The sequence below is a fragment of the Hordeum vulgare genome, chromosome 3H, assembly GCF_904849725.1.
Source record: "Hordeum vulgare subsp. vulgare chromosome 3H, MorexV3_pseudomolecules_assembly, whole genome shotgun sequence".
Lineage (NCBI taxonomy): Eukaryota > Viridiplantae > Streptophyta > Magnoliopsida > Poales > Poaceae > Hordeum > Hordeum vulgare.
In genome coordinates, this window is record NC_058520.1 from 12,033,709 (window position 1) to 12,050,121 (window position 16,413).

The window sequence follows — 16,413 nt, forward strand, 5'->3', positions numbered from 1 at the left end:
AAGAAGTTGTTCCTGTGGTGCCTACACCGACTGAAGAGGAAGTTAATGATGATGATCATGAAGCTTCCGATCAAGTTACTACTGAACCACGAAGGTCCACAAGGGTACGCTCCGCACCAGAGTGGTACGGCAACCCAGTGATGGAAATCATGTTGTTAGACAACGGTGAACCTTCGAACTATGAAGAAGCGATGGCGGGCCCGGATTCCAACAAATGGCTTGAGGCCATGAAATCCGAGATAGGATCCATGTATGAGAACAAAGTATGGACTTTGGTGGACTTGCCCGATGAACGGCGAGCCATAGAAAATAAATGGATCTTCAAGAAGAAGACTGATGCAAACGGTAATGTAACCGTTTACAAAGCTCGACTTGTCGCAAAGGGTTTTCGACAAATTCAAGGAGTTGACTACGAAGAGACTTTCTCTCCCGTAGCGAAGCTGAAATCAGTCCGAATCATGTTAGCAATTGCCGCCTTTTATGATTATGAAATTTGGCAAATGGACGTCAAAACAGCGTTCCTTAACGGGAATCTTAAGGAAGAGTTGTATATGATGCAACCAGAAGGTTTTGTCGATCCTAAAGGTGCTAACAAGGTATGCAAGCTCCAGCGCTCCATCTATGGGCTGGTGCAAGCATCTCGGAGTTGGAACATTCGCTTTAATGAGGTGATTAAGGCGTTTGGGTTCATACAGGTTTACGGAGAAGCCTGTCTGTACAAGAAAGTGAGTGGGAGCTCTGTAGCTTTCCTCGTACTATATGTGGATGACATATTGTTGATGGGGAATGATATAGAGATGTTGGAGAGCATAAAGGCCTATTTGAACAAGAGTTTTTCAATGAAGGACCTTGGAGAAGCTGCATACATATTAGGCATCAAGATCTATAGAGATAGATCGAGATGCCTCATAGGTCTTTCGCAAAGTACATACCTTGACAAGATACTGAAGAAGTTCAATATGGAAAACTCAAAGAAAGGGTTCTTGCCAGTTTTGCAAGGTATGAGATTGAGTAAGACTCAGTCGCCGACCACGGCAGCAGATAGAGAGAAGATGAGTTCTGTCCCCTACGCTTCAGCCGTGGGCTCTCTAATGTATGCCATGCTGTGTACCAGACCTGATATAAACCTTGCGATAAGCTTGGTAGGGAGGTACCAAAGTAATCCCGGTGCAGAACACTGGACATCGGTCAAGAATATCCTTAAGTACCTGAAAAGGACTAAGGAAATGTTTCTCGTTTATGGAGGTGACGAAGAGCTCGTCGTAAAGGGTTACGTCGACGCTAGCTTCGACACAGATCCGGATGACTCTAAGTCACAAACCGGATATGTATATGTGTTGAATGGTGGGGCAGTGAGCTGGTGCAGCAGCAAGCAAGAAGTCGTGGCAGCATCTACATGTGAAGCGGAGTACATAGCTGCTTCAGAAGCGGCTCATGAAGGAATTTGGATGAAGGAGCTCATCACCGACCTTGGAGTGGTTCCAAGCGCGTCGGGTCCTATGACACTCTTCTGTGACAACACTGGAGCCATTGCCATAGCCAAGGAGCCCAGGTTTCACCGGAAGACGAAGCACATCAAGCGCCGCTACAACTCCATCCAGGACCATGTCCAAACTGGAGTGATAGATATTTGTAAAGTACACACGGATCTGAATATTGCAGACCCGTTGACTAAACCTCTTCCACGAGCAAAACATGATCAACACCATGATGCTATGGGTGTTCGATACATCACAATGTAACTAGATTATTGACTCTAGTGCAAGTGGGAGACTGTTGGAAATATGCCCTAGAGGCAATAATAAAATGGTTATTATCATATTTCCTTGTTCATGATAATCATCTATCGTTCATGCTATAATTGTATTAACAGGAAACAGTAATACATGTGTGAATGAATAGATCACAGTGTGTCCCTAGCAAGCCTCTAGTTGGCTAGTTCGTTAGTCAATAGATGATCATGGTTTCCTGATCATGGACATTGGATGTCATTGATAACGGGATCACATCATTGGGAGAATGATGTGGTGGACAAGACCCAATCCTAAGCCTAGCACTAGATCGTATTGTTCGTATGCTAATGCTTTTCTAATGTCAAGTATCTTTTCCCTCGACCGTGAGATTGTGCAACTCCCGGATACCGTAGGAGTGCTTTGGGTGTATCAAACGTCACAACGTAACTGGGTGACTATAAAGGTGCACTACGGGTACCTCCGAAAGTGTCTGTTGGGTTGGCACGAATCGAGATCGGGATTTGTCACTCCGTGTGACGGAGAGGTATCTCTGGGCCCACTCGGTAGAACATCATCATGAGCTCAATGTGACTAAGGAGTTAGTCACACGATGACGTGCTACGGAACGAGTAAAGAGACTTACCGGTAACGAGATTGAACAAGGTATAGGTATACCGACGATCGAATCTCGGGCAAGTTCTATACCAACAGACAAAGGGAATCGTATACGGGATTGATTGAATCCTTGACATCGTGGTTCATCCGATGAGATCATCGTGGAGCTAGTGGGAGCCACCATGGGTATCCAGACCCGCTGATGGTTATTGGCCAGAGAGATGTCTCGGTCATGTCTGCCTGTCTCCCGAACCCGTAGGGTCTACACACTTAAGGTTAGATGACGCTAGGGTTATAGGGAATTGTTATACGAGATTACCGAAAGTTGTTCGGAGTCCCGGATGAGATCCAGGACGTCACGAGGAGCTCCGGAATGATCCGGAGGTAAAGATTGATATATAGGACGGATGGTTTCGGACACCGGAAGTGTTTCGGGCATCACCGGTAACGTACCGGGACCACCGGGACCACCGGAGGTGGTCCCGGGGGACCACCGAAGGGGGGCTGCGACCCCAAGAGGTAAGATGGGCTAAGTGGGGGTGGGAACCAGCCCCTAGTTGGGCTGGTGCGCCTCCCCACTCAGCCCATGGCGCAGGGGAAAGAAAAAGAGGGGGGAACCCTAACTTAGGTGGGCCTTAGGCCCACCAGAGGGGTGCGCCACCCCCTCCTCCCCATCTGGCCGCCACAAACCCCATCTGGGAGGGCTGCCGCACCCCCTGGGGTGGGAACCCTAGGGGTGGCACCCCCTCTCCCCTTCCCCTATATATAGTGGGCACTTTTGGCCTTTGGAGGACACAGTTTTCCCTCTCCCTCGGCGCAGCCCTGCACTTCTTCCTCCTCCTCTCTGCCGGCGCTTGGCGAAGCCCTGCCGGGAGACCTCGTCTCTCCACCAACACCACGCCGTCGTGTTGCTGGTCTTCTTCCCCAACCTCTCCCTCCTCCTTGCTGGATCAAGGTGCGGGAGACGTCACCGGGCTGCACGTGTGTTGAACGCGGAGGTGCCGTTGTTCGGCACTAGATCGGAATCGCTGCGAGTACGACTCCATCAACCGCGTTCTAGCAACGCTTCCGCTTAGCGATCTTCAAAGGTACGAAGATGCTCTTACCCCTCTCTCGTTGCTGGTCTCTCCATAGGAAGATCTGAACATGCGTAGGAAATTTTTTGAATTTATGCTACATAACCCAACAGTTGCGCCCCGGGGCGACATTTAGTCGAGTTGGCACGGTTAGCTAATTAGGGATTTTTCGGAATCGTTTACAATTCCAGAAAAAATAGCGTATATTCTTTCGACCGTATCTTTTTATCCGTAAATCGGATCGCGACGTGTAGTATATGGATTTGGTGTGGAATTTTGCTAGTATCCGTTTTTCCAACTTGCATATTTGTTTGACGTCGTTTAGCGTGCCGGATGCCTAGAATAACATGCTGTTTAAATAGGATAGGTTCCAGGCCGGCAGCCTGGGATAGCAAGGATGGACGTCGTTCTTCTTTTGTCGTTTATTTTCGTCCGTAATCGGACCCTGCTCTTACTCTTGAGGATTATGTAATTTACTGATGTGACTCTGATGTAGCATGTGGCGAGTGTAAGCCAATTCTATATATCTCTTCTTTTCAGTACATGTACTTGTAACAATATTCATTCTTGCGACACGACGAGATGCGCTTCTATCCCTGACGAGGCCCTCGTGCCAAATTAAGGATAGGGTCGCATCTGGGCGTGACAGAAGCACCGGCATGAGGCATCCCCCTCCTGTGGTATCTGCCGCTCCGTTCGTTCTAGGAGCCCCCCTACCTGCTCCCTCGGCGTTTGCCACCGCGTCGCCTGCAACCCCGCAGCGCGTTCAGCCGTATGTCTTCACTGACATATGCCGACAATATTGGGAGACGACGACGCCACTCCCCTGGGGAGATGCCCACCTCCCCAACTATTCGCATCTCTGCGCGGATCGGGTGCCAATCCCACATGTGCCGGTGTGCGACCGCGCCCGTCGTGAGGAGATCGAGCGACGTCGCGCCCGCCTGCCACCGGGTCTACACCACGCCCGCAGGTACGCCATGGATTTGCCGTTGTGGGATATGTGGCTCTGACACGAGCACGACCTGCGAGAGAATCTTTTTTGCCGCTCGTCCTTCTAGCCCACACCGCCGACGTACCCCGTGCTGCTAGCCCGCCCCGAACACGCGGGCGTAGGCGTGTGCGCGGACTCACGCTGACGCCATCTTCGTCCCCGTCCGCTCCACCATTACCTTCCATGACCGAGGAGGAGGTGACTGATGTGATGAGGCATGGCATGGAGGATGCCATGAAAACGCAAGACGAGTGCCAATGGGCGGGCCTGGAGACGGCGTTGGCCCTCTCTATGGTCGGCAACGTGGACATCTCGGAGCTGGAGATGGCCGGCGGCGTGGTCGAGGAGGAGGTGGAGGAGGAGCCGTCCCTTGCCGCGTGGAACCCCCAGTTGGCGGGTCATGAGTGGAGATGGTCGTCGACAGCGCCGGAGATGGCGGACTCGCTCAATGTCGGTCCATGGTTGCTCACGCGAGTGTATTCATCACATGCAGGAGGAGCATGAACCACGGGGGGAGGTGGTGCACGCCCCGCAAGCGCCTCCGGACTGGCACAGGGGGAGGCAAAATTCATTTTTTGACTCTTTTCGTATAGTTGGGCCGGATCTGACCCCGGTGGAGAATTTTTTTTCGGATCAAACCATTTTGCTACCATCGGACCTTTGACGGTAGGGTATGACAAACCACCGCCGAGGTCCCTCGCGGTATAAAACTGGCCTACCGCCGCAGGGGCTGGTGGTAGCACGTGTAAGCGTACCGCCAAGGTGCCCGGCGGTAGGCACGCACGTGCACTATGTCTGCAACTTAGATTTTTTTATGATAGGCGTGCAATCCTACCGTGAGGGACCTCAACGGTAGGTTGTTATACCCTACCGCCAGAGACCTCGGCGGTAGGTTGTTATACCCCATCGCCAAGTGGTCCGACGATAGCAAAAGGGCAAGATTCGATCTTTTTTCATCAAGGTCGGATCGGACTTAACTATACGAAAAGGGTCAAAACAGTGAATTTTACCCTACGGGGATGGCCCGTGCAGGTTGTACATAGCTCCGCGGTGCTGTGTTGTATCACAATATCATACAGCTCTAGACGTGTTGCCGTGTCGTACTGCAATATCAAGGGTGGGTCATTCACGTTTATATTGAATGAAACTCGAGTGGCACAATGCGTGCGAGGACTGACTCGAGTATGAGTGAATTTGAAAACGGTGAATTCAAAATACTCGTTGAACATCCAGTTATCTCGGATTTAATGTTTACATTTGCACTATTGTTGTATTAAGGATATTTACAAGTTTTTTATGATTGAATTGTGCTATATTTGATAATTAAATTGAGTTTTGCAAAATTAAGAAAAAAAACAAAGATAAACGTTCAACGGACATGGTTGGATGCCCGACTCATCTATTCATTTTGGGGGTTGAGAAACGTTGGTTTATTTTATATCCTTTTATGCGAATATTCGGATGAAAGTAGAAAAAAACGAGCGCACAGAGGTGGATCCCGAAAAAAAAGGGAAATCAACAAGAAGATGGATCCCCGAAAAAAACAACCCAAAATGGAGATGAACTAGAGAGGTGGACACTCACGAAGGAGCAAGGCACCGGCAAACTGATCCTAACTCAGATGATTAGCTTCATTCTGGTAGAACCGACCCATCATTGGTTCAAGCCCTAGTTACGCGGTTCAAATCCTAGTCTTTCGTTGTAACTTTGCCAATCTTAAAATAATTTGTAGCTTCGGTCTGTGTAATATGTTAATAATGGCAGCAGGGTTTGTTTGTCTGTATTTATAAAAATGAGTGTATGTATGTATATGTAACGTTAAACATATTGTTTTAAAATTAAGAGCGAGGCACCACACACGCACCGCGTCGACGGTCCGATAGACGCAATCATGTTCGAGACCTTTTTTTCCTCAAATGATAAATGCATCATGTTAGCACAAGCAACACCGTCCCAATGTTTTTACAACTAAAATAATCGTTTGGAAATAAAAAAAGAACAAAAGAAAATGAAATTTGTCATCCTAGCAAAAAAATATCATACACTATTTTTTTGGAAAAAAAAAAGAAAAAAAAAGTATCATCCCCATATCGTTTACAATTGAAATTATCATCCTCGAGATAATCTCGAGTAACTAAACGTATCATAAAAAAAAATATCAAAGCAAAATTACTTCATGCCACATACTATGTGCTACGTATGTTTTCCCCCCTCTTGTCGTGGTGCATGCAACGCTGGGCTCATGGACGAACGCACGGTTTTTGCCTCCACCGGCAGCGGTCGCAATCGCATCACCGGTGTATCTCTCGAAGCTGATGACACAGCCCAAGCAAAGGCTTTCCAAAAAAAAAAAAGTCCCAGAAAAGGCGGTAAACCAAATCAAATCAAATAAAATCGAAACCACGTTTTACGGGCGTCAATTCCTCTTTTAGCACGCGCTTTCGGCCCTTCGCAAAAGGAGAAAAGGAGTCGGCGTTCGACGTCGGTCCGTCCCTTCTTCTTTCGCTAAAACCGTTGTTGATTGACACACACAAAAAAAAAGGGTTGCTGCCGCTGTTTTCTTTCCCACTAACGAAATATCTCGGCCAGACCGGAATCACACAAAAAAAAAGGGGGGCCCGCTGGACAGCGACGCACGTTCCACGTTAATTGACGCGCATCACGTCCACGTGGCCTGAATTACCGAACCTGCCCCTCCCGCGGAAAAGGCTTTGCTTCTGTAATTCCCTTGCGAACGCGCGGGGGGGGGGGGGGGTAGGGTCGTAATTCCGCAGGCGGAGCACGTAAGTAAAGTGTGGTGGATCCCGCCGTTTCGCGCCCTTTCTCCTCCGCGCACCCCAGGTCACCTTCCCTCGCTCGCCGTACGCTGGGGCCCGCGCGCCCACGTGTGCCACCCGCGGAACCGCGTGGCACGCGGCCGGACGCGTCGCGGCTATGGCCACCCGGGGGGATCGTACACGGCCGGCCGCCATGTGATTCCGGCTTCTGGCTGTGGCGTTGTGCGGCGCGTGACGTGTGGAGTGTCTGCGAGTGGGACGGGAGCAATAAACAGTGGCGTGGGCGGGGGCGGGGGCAGGGGCGAGTGGGAGTAGGAGTAGCGCCGTGTCGTGTGTGTCGACTAGCGCCGCGCCTCGGTCTCGCCCGGTGGCGGTGTCTGTCTTCCACTCCCACTCCCACTCCCGCCGTCCCTTCCCTTCCTTCCTTCCGCGCTCCCGAGCCCCGACGCACGACCTCCTAGATGCGGACGACGAGGGGCGGCCGGCGGTGAGACTGCGACCGACCGACCGACCGAGGGCCCGCCGATAGGGATGGGAGGCCCCGTCACGCTCGCGGTCGTCGCGTTGGCGGCGTTGGCGGTGATCGGCGCCGCGGAGGGGGACTCGCTCGCCGGCCTCGCCGCGGGGATCGACGGCGCCGCGCCAGGTGCGTGCGCACGTGCTTGCTTGCTTGTTCGCGTCGCCGCCGGCGGCGGCGATCTGCCCCCCGCGTTCATCCATAGTTCCTGCGAGGGGGATCGGTTTCGATCCATTCCCGCAGTGACGCACACTCGCTCCGACCTGGGCGGTTCGTCACGCATTTATTCTTGTCGTCGTTTATTATAGCGATTAATCACAATCGTCGGCCCTGCCTGTCCAAATCGCGCGCCGCTCATGTTTTTTCATCAGTTCGTGTCTCGTCGGCGTCAGGTGATCCCGCCGCGATCGACTCCATTCGCGCTTCCAGTCTAGGTTCATCAGAGAATCGAGCGAGTGTTCACTGCCTTATTTACCACTAATTTAATTACGGCGCTCGGCTGTTTATGGCGGTGCGAGAATGTATTTACTGCTATTTTATTCACTGCCGGTCGGTGGTGTCGGTAGATCCTCTCTGACGCTCCATCCCGTTTTCTTAATCCCATTCGGTACGCCTCACGCCTCATCCCTCAGCCTAAGGCTCAGGGGGATGCTAATTTTAGCAAACGCATATTTTATCCCTATATATATATACTGGCTTGGCTTGCTACCTCGGCTCGGTCTGCTATAAGAACCAGTCAAACACCAGCTGTTTGCTGCTGCCTGGTGCCGGTGGTGTATATTTTTAGTAGTATCCATTCATGTCGGTGCTGTGATCGATCTGCTCTGCTACGCCTACTTGCCGACGAGGTTGACGACCTCCACTCCAAGCAACTCCTGGCGACGACCTTCACTCCAAGCAACTCCTGCCTCCTAGGAAGTAGAACTGGCCACACCTTCTTTTTTTTGTGTCTAGTAAAGGCCTCCTGATTTTCAGTGCTTCATGTGACAAGAATTTGACATCGCCGTAACTTACGCAGAGGGACTAGGAAGGCAGGCGCGCTTTGATGCTTTTCTTACCATAGAAGCAAGTGCTCGTTTTGATTTTCTTCTAGCCTTGTGCTGGAAGCAAGTGGGACTTTGTTTGTAGCAGTATCAGTTTACTAGTTTATCAGCCATGCTGGTGTTGGTGCTAAAAGGTGTGTATTTTGATTGTGCAAATATTTCTGGTACTTTAGAGGTGAAGGAATTGGGGCCATGGGCGAAGGGGCTGCTGAACGGGATGCCGGATGCGGCGGCAGGGCCGGCGGCCATGGGCCCCGTCGCCAAGTACCCGCTGGTACTGGCCGAGGACAGGACGCGGCGGCCGGATGTTCTCCGCCATCTCAGGATGTATGGAGGTGGTTGGAACATCACCAGCAAGCACTACTGGGCGGTATGTGTCATTGTTTAAACTTTAATTAACCCTTTCATGTGCTTAAAGCCTTTGATTTGATAGAGAGGTCATTATACCAAAGTAGCAGTATTTATGTGGGTTGTTGGGATCAGGGTAGGTTGGATTAGTACAGTCCATGTACCCACTAGAAATTCAGCCCTGTTTCGAAATTTAATACTGATCCTACTTTGAGGAATATAGGGGCATGTTACCCCTTTTTAGTTGGTTGATGGTACTTAGTTTTCATTTGATGGCCAAAGTGTATCCAAATGTACCATGAGTGTACGCAGCTACAGGAAAGTTCCAGGGTTTAAGACAGTAGGTTATTGCTTTCCGGGAACCATGTTGAATAATGAACAGCTTTGTTGGACAAACTAAGTGCTAACGTTGACTTCGAAGTTATGGAGAAGAAAAAGGACAGTGGCTTAAAAATGGAATTTGGTGGCAGCACATGCCTAGTTTTATATAGTTAGCAACGATGACGAAACCTGTTAGCATGTCAAATCTGACTGTCATCTTTCAAGTTGCATAGTTACTTTTAGTGATTGCTGGTTTCCCCCTTTCCCATTCTGTATTGCATTGCTATGTTAACTGAATCAAGTATGTTTCAGTCTGTATCATTCACAGGAGTTGCTGGATTTCTTCTAGCTGCCCTCTGGTTTATTTCATTTGGGATTGCTGCAGCTTCATTCTGCTTTTGTAAATCAAGAGTGGGCAAAGCAAAGGTTTCTCATGCAGATGTAGCACGACCTGTGTTGCTTGTGGTTGCCGTGCTTGCTTTAATGTAAGACACTAAACCTCTTTACCATCCATCTATACTGTTGTTTAGTTGTTAGTTTGTAAAAATCTTTTTGAAGTCTAGATGAGTTCAGGTTTGAGCAACTGCCCACGGGCACCCATATCCATAGATCAAACTTTTATGTTAGATTAGCCCTTCTCTATACTCTATGGAAGGCATGAATAGTAGTTAGACTTAGAAGTATCGGTTCACGGTTCAGTACTGTATTACTTGATGTATGATTTTTTTTTTATGAAACAATGTCAATATTATATGTGCAAACACAAATTTTCATTTCTTAATTTCACAATACAAGCTATGGTGATACATTTCTACATTATGTTACGTTCCCAAATGGGCAGATTTATAATGGTCAAACATTTGTTCATAGCAAACAGTAAATGTTCTTTTCTAATGTCCACTTAAGTCTGACGTTGGATCCAAGTAGCTTTTGATATTTGATTGTTATTTAATATGATCAAGGAACTGAGGATGCTATCTCATGCATTATCCCAAATTTAGTCTGTCAACCACTTCTAATATCTTCCATGATCCTCTTGATGCCAGAACTGGATGCATTGTCCTTCTGTATGGGCAGAATGAATTCCGTGAAGAAGCTACCGATACTTTGGATTTTGTTGTCAACCAATCTGATTTCACTATCCAGACACTGAGGAATGTTACAGACTACTTGACATTTGCGATGACGATCAATGTGGCAGCACTGTATCTTCCATCAGATGTGCAGGCTCAGATTAACAATTTGAAGGTGGACCTAAATAAAGCAGCTGATACCATATCTTTGAAGACAACAGAAAACTACAAAAGGATCAGAAAAGTTCTCCATAATGTGTATGTTTCGAAGCTGTCCTTGCTTACTTGTAGTTTTGACCTCTGGAATTTCACTGAGAAATAGTGTGGATGTGACCGTGCTTGCTAGTGGGGCTTGCATCTAACTAGAAAATGACACCACTATGTTGGTGAAATACGTAATCACATGACAAGTTGACTAATGTCATTTCCTTTTTTTAAAGTACATTTCTAGTGATATGCTTCCAGTAATAAATGAAATTCCTTTTTTTTACTACAGGTCTGTTGCATTGATTTGCATAGCCGTGTTAATGCCTGTTTTTGCATTCCTTGGATATGGTAAGCAGTTGACTCTCAGTCTAAATACTACATGCCCCCCTCCCTCTTTTCAGTATGGCTGTGTTACCACTTGCTTCTGAACTTGCTTGTTCCTCTCTTATGCAGTGCTGGAGCTGTATGGACCAAGATATACAGTTTACACGTAAGCTTTCTGACCTATTTACCGAGTATTATGTATTGAAGTGGGTATGCTTTGCAGTAATTTTGACACTTTTCCAACCTGAATTTACAGATTTGCTACCATATGCTGGAACATCGTGGCAGCTCTCTTCATTCTTATCGGGATCCTTTTGATAGTTCGCAGGTATTGTTTACCTTAGATACTAGTGTCTTTCAAGTTCTGTGATGAAGTATGTTAGGAGTGGTAAGACTTCAGTACATGCTAGGCTGCTAACCACCATAACCTTCTTGTTGAATCGATTTTTTTTTGGATATCCAACCATGGAAGCAAATCTAAATATCTATATAGGACTCAAGTATGTGCAAGGAACTTCATTGTCCATTTATACATCCTCTGTTCTTGATGTTAGTAATTAGCATCGATTTATTTCCCTGCCAAATTCGCAAGCACTTCTGTTGTTCTAAAGAGGATGCAGTCCATTTGTCTAGTATTAACTGTATTATAATGCTTTTTTATTTGAAACCATAATTTTGTTGTTGTTGCAGTGCTTCAAAGGATACATGCCAGGCAATGGACGAATGGGCAGACCATCCTCGAGCAGAGACTGCTCTCAGCAACATCCTTCCATGTGTGGACGCGAGTACAACCAACCGAACCTTGTACCAGAGTAAACAAGTCGTGGTGCAGCTCGTGAAGTTGGTCAATAGAGCTATATCCGCTCTTTCGAACCGAAAACAGCGCCATCTGCATCCGGAGCTCATGCCTTACCTGTGTTCTCCCTATGATGACAACCTGAACGATCGGCAGTGCTTGTCTAAGGAGGTGACATTTGACAATGCAACGATAGTAAGTGTTGTTATTCTTCTGCTACTTAAGATCCTGTTGGCATCTACTGATTTGATTCCACGCACAATATTCTTCTGCTACTTAAGATCCTGTTGGCATCTACTGATTTGATTCCACGCACAATCTTCTATTCTTGTTGTTGATCTGGTTCACTTCCACTTTGTGTTTGGCTGCACTACTGAAACGGAGTATTCCGAATAGATTTTCTTACAACCGAACAATCTCTACTGCCTTTCAGGCATGGCAGGACTACACTTGCAACGCCCCCGACGCGGACGTGTGCTCCGGCCCAAGCACCGTGACACCGGAGATCTACAGCCAGCTCGTCACGGCGGCGAACGCGAGCTACGCGCTGCACCACTACGCGCCCCCCATGCTCAACTTCCAGGACTGCAAGTTCGTGCGTGACACGTTCAGCTCCATCGCCTTGCAGTACTGCCCGCCCCTGGAGCGCGACCTTAGCCTCGTCTCCGCGGGGCTGGCGCTCCTCGCCTCAGGCCTCGTTCTGGGCCTTCTCCTGATGCTCTTTGCGGACCGCCCCCGAAGAAGGGAGGAGGTGTCCGAGCAGCCGTCAGGGTTCAGAGTGACACCCGTAGACTGCTCCCCGTGACTGACAGACAGGCAGGGGATGCATGAGTACAATTTTTACTTCTGTTGTTACCGTAAAATTAGTAAAGCTCCGTGGTTACTGAATCGGTATAGTATAAGTTTCAGGACTAGGTAGGGCAGGGAAGAAGGCCTGAGCACTACTGGGGTGACAAAACGGAGAAGAGACCCCCATTTTGCAGTGAAGAGTTTGGTGCATTGTGTGCTTACTTCCATGGGTATGATGTAATATGATATGCTTCAGAAAATAGTTGGCGGAAACGATGATCAGATCAGCTGGGGTCAAAAGTCCCATTTATATGCTATGAAATTGGCCCTGAATACCAAATTGCTGAAAATATTTCCATGGGTCAGAGGTCTACTCCGGCCGAGTTGTTACGACGAGATCATCTTAAGGTGCTGAAAAAAATCTCAACCGCTTGTCTGTCAGTTAGGTTAATTAATGGTAAAACATGGTGCAACTATTGAATTTGCCTATTGGGGTTGGTTTGTGCTCTGGTGAGGCTCATTTCACTGAGATCCCTCCCGATCCCCTCCCATCCAGGGGGATGATGGCGGCGGTGGGGCGTACTGGCCTCCATCATGGTTGGAGGCGTGGTTGTGACAGTGGATCTTGAGCAGGTGCATCGGGACGACGTGTGTGTGGCCACGGCGAACGATGTGACCTCTTATCTTCATCATCAGTCCAAAGGGATCTGATCGATGGGTGTTGCCTCGCGGTGGCTTCCCAGTGGCGAATCAAGTGGAGGAGGAGATGATGACCTAGCTGCTGAAGTGGGTGAGGATGCCACCATAGTCGGCGACGCCCGTGGGTGTTGTTTTCCTCGTTGGAGGCGTCCCTCGCTCCATTGTTTCCAGGGGAAACCTCAGATCTAGAGGAGGCTACCATTGACGACTACGCCCGGGCGTTGAAGGCATTGAGGGCCTCCTGGATCGGATGATGGCGACGTCTTCATCATCACCCTCATGAGGGCATCATCTTTGGAGACATTCATCGGCTCGACGAACATGTGGACGGCTTGGTGGTTGGGCATCGGTAGGTGATGAAGCGGTGCTTCATCCTACACATCGATGACGGTGGATCTCGACGACGTGGCGCTGTGGAGACTCGGTGTCCGATGGGTGGCGATAGACTCATGCAGGAGGACGCCGTTGTCTGGCGTCGTGATGACGTCGATGGCACAGAGGCCTCACAAGGTCAATGCGTCAGTATCTGATCTGAGGATGGATCGATGGATGAAGAAGGTAACGGTCCCTTCAACGTGCGCATGTGATGCCCACTGAAAGTGCGACGGACTAGTGTGTAACCCAGTCCAAGTATTGTGGCTTGGATGGATCATCCGACATTGGATGTTAGGTGTTGATGTGATGTTTGTTTGGTATTAGGCTCGTACATTCGCCACCCATTCATCTCCAGGATAGAAGTAGCGACCGGTGTTGTTAAGATGGTGACTTCAGGCTTAATGATGTAGTATTACTTTATAAAGATTGTATGAATAATTAATAAAATGATTGCATGCATCGCCTAGATGCAGAGGTCGAGGTTACATCCTCCTTTAAAAAAAATATATAAAATAAAACTGTCGTCATATAACGTTTGCTTGCCCTCTCTCAACGAACGATCTATTGGGTAACATTACCGTTTGGATTAATCTCTTTGATCGTGGCATCTCAACTATGTCTGGTCCTCTTTAGTCTGTATATAAGCTTTGTATGAGGTCAAGTATTTCTGTTTTGATCAAACTTATAAAAAACAAATAACATTCACAATACCAAATCAATATTTAGCTTCATAATATATATATTTGATATTATAGATGTTGATATTTTTTTAATACAAATTTGTTCCAAGTTCGCAAAGTTTAATTTAACATAAATGTAACACGCGGAGCAAAAGAGAGCGAAGGGAGTACCTTTCTCATTAATCTCTTTGATGGTAGCAGCTCAACTTTGTAATGATTAATACTACACAATTAATCCTACTTCCTTCAGTCCTTTTTAGTCTGTATATAAGCTTTGCTTAAAGTTCAAGTATCTCTGTTTTGATCAAATTCATAGAAAAAACCAACATCCATAATGCCAAATCAATATTCTTAGGTTCGTTATGAAATCTAGCTTCATAGTATATATATTTGACATTAGATATGTTGATATTTTTTAATATAAATTTGATCTGATTTTGCAAAGTTTAACTGAACATAAATCTAATACGTGCAGTAAAAAAGAGCGGAGGGAGTACCTTTCTGTAGGTAGGATAAAAAGGGCAAACAGGGAACATGTCGAAAAAAGTAGGCTCTTAGATTTTTTTTTACTTCAGCTTCAAGTGAAACTGTCTTCACAAGAAAAGAAAAGAAAAGGGTTCAAGCGAGATTGTCTTCACCGTTGCAAAAAGGCGACGTGTTGAAAAGGGAGCGGACAAATCTGCCCAACTTTTTGAGTTTTTCTTTATTTTTATTACTTCAGCTTCAAGTGAAACCTGTCTTTACCGTTTTCACCGCACGTTGGTGCCCAAAAGATTTTTTCGGTGGCACCATACCTAAGCTTATTTTGACAGCTTTACGTTACAAGATTTTTCATGGATGCACTTGTGTGTTCCCCTTTCTGGCTTTCTCATTCAGTTGATCACTCACAAGTGGTTGTTGCATCATTGCATCTTGGGGATTTCTTTGCACTGAATAGCATGTGGTAGAAAAGGAAAAACGTTCAACCGCCGCATAATTACGTGTCCAGCCGCGGCTTACCCTATTGATACAGCTTTCTCATTAATCTCTGAATAATGATGTGCACCCGAGTCAATCGTCGAAATGTGCGTCAAATGATAACCCTTTTGCTATATGTATGGGGCGAGTGAGAGCAACTCCAATCGTGTAACCCAAACAAACGCATGTGTTGTCCGTATTTTATTCGTTTGAATCGGATTCATCTGTCTGCCCTTCTTTGCGAATGAATCGGCCGTGTGTTCAACGGAGCGATCCATTTTTCATTTACAAGCATATAATTTTTAACGTTAAATCGATCCATGGTACAGATCATGCTAGCTATCATGCCAGCGTCGAGAGTTCACGTTGGCCATATGTCAGCAGCCGGCTTACATATGCCATCCTATAAAAAGAATACACAATTTTCAGTTGGATGCTCTTGCTGGCGGACCGGCACATATGCCAACACACAAAAAAAGAATGTAATTCAGCCACACAAAATGAAAATGTAGTTCGGCCTCGTTGCTCTTAAGAGTGGAACAAAATTTGTTGCATTCTTGTTGTATCACCCTCCAGCGCTTGCCGAGAGAGACCCATCCACGCTTGCTTTCCATTTGGTACGTTTTAAACTTCCTGCGCTCGGGGAACTCGCGATGCATTCTTTGCCAAAATGTCGAAGCTTTTTGCTCGGCGCCTACCTTGGGGTCTTGTCCAATGTCTTTCCAACATTTACAAAGAAGTTTATCCTTATTTTGTGTGTATGCTTTGGTACGCTTGCTCTTCCGCTTGTTATTCTTAGCATTGGTTTGGACGGGGAGCTCATCGAACAATGGCTCTCCATCGATTTCTACTTCATCATTTTCTTCGTCAAGGTCATAGTCCTTTGGGAACTCGTAAACGAGCGGAAAAGAATTTCCCAAGCCGAGTTGGTCCTCCATGAAGGGGTCGGGCATGCCTTCATCAAATGAGTACCCCATGCCATCTTGGCTTTGCGTCTCATCGGGATCGTAAGGGATGGCACGGCCACCACCTTCGAAGATGAGGCTCTCCATGAACACGCGGTTTGCCTCATCTTCCACAGCCGACATT

The 16,413-nt window shown here is 47.5% G+C and overlaps 1 protein-coding gene across 1 annotated transcript; it reads left to right on the forward strand.

The window, feature by feature from the left end:
- Window positions 1–7,483: 7,483 nt before the first annotated feature.
- Window positions 7,484–12,963, forward strand: LOC123442510. The gene is made up of 9 exons (XM_045118571.1): window positions 7,484–7,841; window positions 8,929–9,125; window positions 9,737–9,909; window positions 10,471–10,755; window positions 10,994–11,052; window positions 11,158–11,194; window positions 11,285–11,356; window positions 11,719–12,019; window positions 12,258–12,963. Exons 1-9 carry the CDS (start codon window positions 7,727–7,729, stop codon window positions 12,627–12,629), a joined length of 1,611 nt encoding a protein of 536 aa, XP_044974506.1. The 5' UTR covers window positions 7,484–7,726; the 3' UTR covers window positions 12,630–12,963.
- Window positions 12,964–16,413: the final 3,450 nt, after the last annotated feature.